Source organism: Pristiophorus japonicus, chromosome 32 (genome assembly GCF_044704955.1).
Source record: "Pristiophorus japonicus isolate sPriJap1 chromosome 32, sPriJap1.hap1, whole genome shotgun sequence".
Taxonomy (NCBI): domain Eukaryota; kingdom Metazoa; phylum Chordata; class Chondrichthyes; family Pristiophoridae; genus Pristiophorus; species Pristiophorus japonicus.
This window is the reverse complement of record NC_092008.1, coordinates 5225771-5234368: the sequence shown is the minus strand read 5'-3', so window position 1 is coordinate 5234368 and position 8598 is coordinate 5225771. Positions and strand designations below refer to the sequence as shown.

Below are 8598 nucleotides of genomic sequence, written 5' to 3'. Positions count from 1 at the left end.
TTGCTTTTGAGGGAGTGCAGCGAAGGTTCACCAGACTGATTCCCGGGATGGCAGGACTGACATATGAAAAAAGACTAGGCTTATATTCACTGGAATTTAGAAGAATGAGAGGGGATCTCATAGAAACATATAAAATTCTGAAGGGATTGGACAGATTAGATGCAGGAAGAATGTTCCCGGTGTTGGGGAAGTCCAGAACCAGGGTTCACAGTCTAAGGATAAGGGGTAAGCCATTTAGGACCGAGATGAGGAGCAACTTCTTCACTCAGACAATTGTAAACCGGTGGAATTCTCTACCACAGAAAGTTGTTGAGACCAGTTCGTTAGATATTTTCAAAAGGAAGTTAGATGTGGCCCTTATGGCTAAAGGGATCAAGGGGTATGGAGAGAAAACAGGAATGGGGTCCTGAAGTTGCATGATCAGCCATAATCATATTGAACGGTGGTGCAGGCTCGAAGGGCCGAATGGCCTGCTCCTGCACCTATTTTCTATGTGTCTATGTTTCTCAAGTTCTATTCTCAGCCCCTCAAAAACTCGGGAGTGAATGTTCACAAAACTAGATTCCACAACAGCAACGTGATAATGACCATATCATCTGTTTCAGTGATGTTTATTGAGAGATAGATATTGGCTTGGAGAAGGTGGAGAAATTCTCTGCTGTTGGAATATTGGCTATGGGATCACTTACATCCATCTGACCGGAAGACCTCATCCAAAACACAACACCTCCGACAGTGCAGCACTTCCTCAGCCATATCCCTCTGACAATGCAGTTCTCTCTCTTTACTGCCCCACTGACAAAGCAACGCTCCCTCAGTACTGACCCTCCGACAGTACGGCACTCCCTCAGTACTGCCCCTCTGACAATGCAGCACTCCCTCAGTACTGTCCCTCCGACAGTGGAGCGCTCCCTTAGTACATCCCCCCGACAGTGCGGCGCTCCCTTGGTACTGCCCCTCTGACAGTGCGGTGCTCCTTCAGTCCTGCCCCTCCAATAGTGCTGTGCTCGCTCAGCACTGCCCCTGCTACAGTGCAGTGCTCCCTCAATGCTGTCTCTCCGACAGCGTTGCGGTCCCTCAGTACTGCCCGTCTGAAAGTGCAGCACTCCAATACCGTCCCTCCGACAGTGCGGTGCACCCTCAGTACTGCCCCTTCGACATTGCAGCGCTCCCTCAGTACCATAATGGTATCGTCAACCTTGATTAAATGCTCAAGTCCCTGGACTGGGACTCAAACCCTAAACCTTTTGATTTGGAGGCGTGAATGTCACCCAGAGAGCCATGCTTGACCATCACTGGGATATTTAGTGAAGGAAAAGGCTGGGCCAGCGAATGGTGCAAAAGTGTTCCATAATTTATTTGAATTTAACCAACTTAATGATTCGAGTGAAGGTATATTTCAGCACATTCTTCAACTCCTCTCTAAACCGGGACTGGGTCACCAAGTAGACCCCTGTGTTTGTACAGGAGTTGAGTAACTGAAGCATGGTCCCAGTGCTCTCCACCAGGCGGGCAGGGTGACTGACCATGTCATAGTTGGTGGCAATCCGCTGGTGGAGGTAGGACACGACCTGTGTCCCCCACAGCAGCACGAAGCTGCCTGATATGGCGAAGAGTAAGACGACGGATCTTCGGCGGTTCTCAAGCTCCGGGTCCTTGGGGGATCTGTCTCCGCGCAGTCTCCTGCGGACCTTGTTGGTGGCCAAGACCCGCCGGACAGTGAGAGCGTTGAGCAGCAAGACCAGAAGGAATGGCAGGCACGGCGTCAGCAAGCGGTGGAAGATTTCAAATGCCGTCCATTCCGGTGATGTATAAAAGCTGGCTTTCGGGACGCAGCCCCACGGGACACCGTTTTTCACTTCCCGAGGCCCGTATACAAAATAAACCGGGACGCTCTCCAAACAGCCCAGCACGCTCACTACCCCCAGAACCACGGCCGCCGTTTTGTCGGTGCAATATTTCATTTTCAGCTTCTCACAGCAAATGGCCACAAACCGATCAAAGGTGAAAGCGACCGTGAGCCAGACTGAAACCATAATGGCCGCGAACCTCAGGACGTTGGTGAAGCAGCAGACGGGAGTGATGAGCAGGAGCGAAAGGGAGAGGTAATGTGTCTTAATGCGAAGCAGTATCACATCGAAGAAAACGACCAGCAGATCCGCAGCAGCCATTCCCACCAGGTAGCGAGTGATGCATTTGGAGAGGCCGCACTTTCTCCGGGACAGGATCACAATCGCCACCAAGTTCACTTTAACAGAGAGAGAAAATAACACAAGAGATTTAATGCCCAGACTACCTGTCAAATCCGAAGCTACGCAGCAGCTACACTGAGAAGGCTATGGACCAAGAAAGTCACATTTGAGACTTGAGGTGCAGAGGAAAATTGGGCGAGAAGGACTGCATTTCCCTTTCCCGAATACACCCAATCTTCATTCAATGGAAGGAGAAACGGGCCAAGAATTTGGTCTTTGCGGTCTTTATGTATTTCGCCACTTTCTCCCATTTGAACTTCACTTCATTCCTTCTTCCATTGATCCCCTTGGACCTTCAGAAGGTCCTTCGCAGTCTGACCTTTGAATATCACCCAACCTGTTACAGTGCCTTCCAGCACCTTCAAAATGCTGCTTCCTGAATATTAATCCCATTCGCTGCTTCTCCACCACGATAGTGTGAGCTGAACCTATGACCTTCAGTACTATAGATTCACAGAATGACATAGCACAGGGGGAGGCCATTCGGAACATTGTGCCTTGGAAACAGCTTCCCAATTCGTCCACTTCCCACTCCCCTGCTCTTCCCCATAACCCTGCGATGTTCTCCCCTTCAAGGATATATCCAGTTCCCTGTTGAAAGTTCCGATTTCGACACCCTTTCATGCAGCGCATTAAGAATATAAGAACAAAAGACACAGGAGCAGAAGTAGGCCATACGGCCCCTCGAGCCTGCTCCACCATTTAATACGATCATGGCTGATCCGATCATGGATTCAGCTCCACTTCCCCGCCCGCCCCCTTATCGGTTCAGAAACTGTCTATCTCTGTCTTAAATTTATTCAATGTCCCGGCTTCCACAGCTCTCTGAGGCAGAGAATGCCACAGATTTACAACCCTCTGAGAGAAGAAATTCCTCCTCATCTCAGTTTTAAATGGGCGCCCCCTTATTCTAAGATTAGGCCCCCTAGTTCTAGTCTCCCCCATCAGTGGAAACATCCTCTCTGCATCCACCTTGTCAAGCCCCCTCATAATCTTATATATTTCGATCAGATCACCTCTCATTCTTCTGAATTCCAATGAGTAGAGGCCCAACCTTTTTCTCAAAAGTCAAACCCCCTCATCTCCAGAATCAACCGCGTGAACCTTCTCTGAACGGCCTCCAAAGCAAGTATATCCTTTCATAAATATGGAAACCAAAACTAGATGCAGTATTCCAGGTGTGGCCTCACCGATACCCTGTATAACTGTAGAAAGACTTCCCTGCTTTTATACTCCATCCCCTTTGCAATAAAGGCCAAGATACCATTGCTGTACCTGCATACTAACCTTATGTGTTTCATGCACCAGGACCCCCAGGTCCCGCTGTACTGCAGCACTTAGCAATTTTTCTCCATTTAAATAATAACTTGCTCCTCGATTTTTTTCTGCCAAAGTGCATGACCTCACACTTTCCAACATTATACTCCACCTGCCAAATTTTTGCCCACTCACTTAGCCTGTCTATGTCATTTTGCAGATTTTTTGTATCCTCTTCCCACATTGCTTTTCCTCCCATCCTTGTATTGTCAGCAAACTTGGCTACGTTACACTCAGTCCCTTCATCCAAGTCGTTAATACAAATTGTAAATAGTTGGGGTCCCAGCACTGATCCCTGCCAACCCCAAAATGAACCGTTTATCCCGACTCTCTTTTCTGTAATCCTCTGTGCATGCAACCCATATTATCCCCAACCCCGTGAACTTTTATCCTGTGCAGTAACATTTTATGTGGCACCTTGTCAAATGCTTTCTGGAATTCCAAATACACCACATCCACTGGTTCCCCCTTATCCACCCTATTCATTACATCCTCAAAGAACTCCAGCAAATTTGTCAAATATGACTTCCTCTTCATAAATCCATGCTGACTCTGCCTAACTGAATTATGCTTTTCCAAATATCCTGCTACTGCTTCTTTAATAATGGACTCCAACATCTTCCCAACTACAGATGTTAGACTAACCAGTCTATAGTTTCCTGCTTTTTGTCTGCCTTCTTTTTTAAATAGGGGCGTTACATTTGCAGTTTTCCAATCTGGGGGACCTTCCCAGAATCCAGGGAATTTTGGTAAATTACAACCAATGCATCCACAATCCCTGCCATTACTTCTCTTAAGACCCTAGGATGCAAGCCGTCAGGTGCAGGGGATTTATCCGCCTTTAGTTTCATTATCTTACTGAGTACCACCTCCTTAGTGATTGTGATTGTGTTAAGTTCCTCCCCCCCCCCCCCCCACCCCTACAGCCCCTTGACTATCCACTGTTGGGATATTGTTAGTGTCCAATACCTTAAAGACTGATACAAAATATTTGTTCAGAGTTTCTGCGATCTCCATGTTCCTCATTACTAATTCCCCGGTCTAAGGGACCAACATTTACTTTAGCCACTCTTTTCCTTTTTCTATACCGATAGAAACTCTTGCTATCTGTCTTTATATTTTGTGCTAGTTTACTTTCATAGTCTATCTTCCCTTTCTTAATCATTCTTTTAGTCTTTCTTGGCTGGCTTTTAAAAGCTTCCCAATCTTATGTCCTCCCACTAGTTTTGGCCACTTTCTGTGCCCTTGTTTTTAATTCAATACCGTCCTTTATTTCTTTAGTTAACCACGGATGGCTATCTATTCTTTTACACCATTTCCTCCTCATTTAATATATTTTCTTGAGAGTTATGAAATATCTCCATAAATGTACGTCACTGTTCATCAACCATCCTAAACTTTAATCTATTTTCTCAGTTCACTTTAGCCAACTCTGCCTTCATACATTTGTACTCTCCTTTATTTAAGCTTAGTACGCTGGTTTGAGATAGAAACATAGAAACATAGAAAATAGGTGCAGGAGTAGGCCATTCGGCCCTTCGAGCCTGCACCACCATTCGATAAGATCGTGACTGATCATTCCCTCAGTACCCCTTTCCTGCTTTCTCTCCATACCCCTTGATCCCTTTAGCCGTAAGGACCATATCTAACTCCCTCTTGAATATATCCAATGAACTGGCATCAACAACTGGCATGAAACTGAGATCCAACTTTCTCACTCTCCACCTGAATTTGAAATTCAACCATGCTATGGTCACTTGTTCCAAGGGGATCCTTCACTGGGAGATTGTTTATTAATCCTGTCTCATTACACAGGACCAGATCCAAGATAGCTTTCCCGTGGTTGATTCCGTTATATACTGCTCAAGTAACCTGTCCCTTCTGCACTCTCTGAACTCTTCCTCAAAGCTATCCAGAACAATTTGATTTGTCCAGTCAATATGGAGGTTAAAGTCACCCATGATTGCTGCTGTTCCCTTTTTACAAGCCCGCAGTATTTCCTGGTTTATACTCTGACCAACAGAGATGCTACTGTTAGGGGGCCTACAGACTTTGCCCACCAGTGACTTTTTCCCCATATTGTTCCTTATCTCCACCCAAACTGTTTCAACATCCTGATCATTTGAGCCAATATCGTTTCTCGCTATTGCAGTGATTCCATCCTTTATCAACAGAGCGACCCCACCTCCTTTTCCTTTCTGCCTGTCCTTCCGAATTGTCAAGTACCCCTGAATGTTTAGTTCTCAGTCTTGGTCATTTTGCAACCACGTCTCTGTTATGGCTATCAGATCATTCCCATTTGTAACTATTTGTGCCGACAACTCATCTAATTTATTATGAATGCTGCGTGCATTCAGGCAAAGAGCTTTTAAATGTGTTTTCTCACTATTTTCTCCTGCTATGGCCCCAGTTTCTGATACACTTTTATGTTTATAGATTCTGTCCCTTCCTGTCATGCTCCGGTTTTCGGTTCCCCCAATGCTACCCTGCTCCATTGCCTCCACCTTGTTCTTTGAGCTTTTAGGTTTCTGCTCACCTGAACCATGTCCCCCCCCCCCCCTCCCGCAATTAGTTTAAAGGGCTCTCTGCAGCCCTAGTTATTCAATTGGCCAGGACACTAGTCTCAGCACGGTTCAAATGGACTCCGTCCTGACGGAACAGTTCCCTCTTACCCCAGTGCCCCAGGAACCAAAACCCATTTCTGCCATGCCAGTCTTTGAACCCCGAGTTTAGCTCTCTGATCTTATTTACCCTATGTAGATTTTTCGTGGCTCGGGTTAGTAATCCAGAGATTATTACCTTTGTGGTTCTGCTTTTTAATTTGGCCCCTAGCTGCTCGTAATCACTTAGCAGAACCTTCTTGTCTGTCCTAGCTATGTTGTTGGTACCCATGTGAACCATGACAACTGGATTTACCCCCCTCTCACTCCAAGTTCCTCTCCAGCCCTGAGGAGATGCCCTTAAGCCTGGCACCGGGCAGGTAACACAGCCTTCGGGACTCACGCTCCCGGCTGCAGAGAACTGTATCTATCCCCCCCCCCTAATGATACTGTCCCCTACCACTACAAAGTTTATTTTGACTACCCCTGCTTGAATGGCCCCCTGTACCGTGGTGATGTGGTCAGTCTGCTCATCCTCCCTGCAGTCCGTGCTCTCGTCCACACAGGGAGTTAGAGCCTCAAACCTCTTGGACAAGAGCAAGGGCCGAGGCTCCTCCATCACTGCATCCTGAGTCCCCATACCTCCTCCTGGTCCTTAACCGCTAGCCAAATCTGAGTTAGTTAACCTAAGGAGTGTGACTTCCCCCTGGAACACTAAGGATAACAACCTCAGAATCTCTCGACACCCTCATCCCTGGTACCTATCAGGTAAATGCACCCTCTCTAAGGCTTTGACATCCTTCCTAACGTGTGATGCCCAGAATTGGGCACAATACTCTAGCTGTGACCGAACCAGTCATTTATAAAGTGTTACCTGAACATTCGTGCTTTTGTAATCTATGCCTCTATTTATAAAGCCCAGGTTCCCATTTACCTTTTTACTCTTTCTGTGCCAGTCATGTACGGCATTAACATGTCTCCCATTTCCCAGTTCTGACCAAGCATCTCTCCCCGAGACCTCACCCTACCTTTCCGACCGTCAGACGCGTGATGCCTTGTTTCTGCTTAATCCTGTCCTCATTCTCCTAACGCTATTTACAATTCGATGCCAGCACCAGAAATAATTTTGAAATGAAGAGAGAAGAGTCAGAATATTTTTGAGACTGATACTTTGTGAAATAAATACTGGAAGTTAAGACATTCTAGTCGGAACTGCTATTGAACACACAACATAAACCGATTCTATTAGAGAGATGATAAACCCAATCCTGCTGAACACTCAATGACATAAACCCAATCCTGCTGAACACTCACTGACACAGAGAATGGGTTGGGAGTGCACACACATACCAGGGAACCCAGCGGCAGCAAGGATGGGATAGTAAATCTCTTCCACCTCGACAATGACTGAATATCCCATCGTTTGGTCATTCACTGCGGTGATATAACGATTCAGCTGGCAGCATACTAAGCAATCCCCATTTTATAAACAAGAGACAAATCTCACGAGGCAGCAGTAAGATGATTGCAATTAGTGACACTTGTCTGAACAAACAAATTAGGACAAGCCACAGGCTTTATTTTGAAATTGAGGTGACAGAGTTTGAAACGAAACTAGGGACTACAACTCACCCCTCAGCATGTTGGAGGAGGGTCGGAGCCCCACGCCAGTGAAAGGGTGACAATTCCATAGCCCTATGGTTCTGACTGGGAAATGACCCACTGACATTCTGTCAGTTATCAATCTATAGAGGAATTGGTTTCAGCATCGGGCATCTGCATAAAACAGGTTAAAGGCTTGAGCCGGATTATAGAATATGATGAAGTAAATAAATTCCGACATTGTATATGGACAAGTGACCAATCCTCCCTTTCATCTAACACACCAGCTGTATGTAGAGAGACTGGTTTATAAATCAGAACCATACAGCATTGAATATAGTGACACGGGTGTATAATATTGAACCATAGATCATTTAATATAATGAGATTGATGTATAATACAGAAGCACACCGCATTCACTATAGTGGCACTGGTGTATAATACAGAGCCATTGTGCATTGTTAATAGTGACACTGATGTATAATAAAGAATCACACAGCTTTGAATATAGAGAGACTGGCGTATATTAACGAACCATACAGCATTGAATATAGAGAGACTGGTGTATAGTAACGAACCACACAGCATTGAATATAGCGGGATGGATGTATAATACAGAAGCACACATCATTGAATATAGTGAGACCGATGTATAATAGAGAGCCATCCAACATTGAATATAATGACACTATGTATAATAGAGAGCCATACAACATTGAATATAGTACACTGATGTTTAAAAAAACCATACAGCGTTTAATATAGTGAACTGATTTATAATACAGGCCCATTCAACATTGGATATCGTGACACTGGAGTATAATAT

The 8598-nt window shown here is 45.6% G+C and overlaps 1 protein-coding gene across 1 annotated transcript; it reads right to left on the bottom strand.

Annotated features, from left to right (window-relative positions):
- Positions 1-1355: 1355 nt before the first annotated feature.
- On the bottom strand, positions 1356-7589 carry LOC139240517 (probable G-protein coupled receptor 139). Its single transcript, XM_070869061.1, has 2 exons — positions 7520-7589; positions 1356-2248 (listed from the first exon to the last, which is right to left on the bottom strand). Exons 1-2 carry the CDS (start codon positions 7587-7589, stop codon positions 1356-1358), a joined length of 963 nt encoding a protein of 320 aa, XP_070725162.1.
- Between the last annotated feature and the right edge of the window lie 1009 nt (positions 7590-8598).

Excerpts from the sequence above, each read along its gene's own strand:
- LOC139240517 (XM_070869061.1), bottom strand. The coding sequence starts at position 7,589 with ATGGGATATTCAGTCATTGTCGAGGTGGAAGAGATTTACTATCCCATC. Across the intron at positions 2,249-7,519 it reads TGCTGCCGCTGGGTTCCCTG|TGAACTTGGTGGCGATTGTG; the intron begins GTATGTGTGTGC and ends TCTCTGTTAAAG.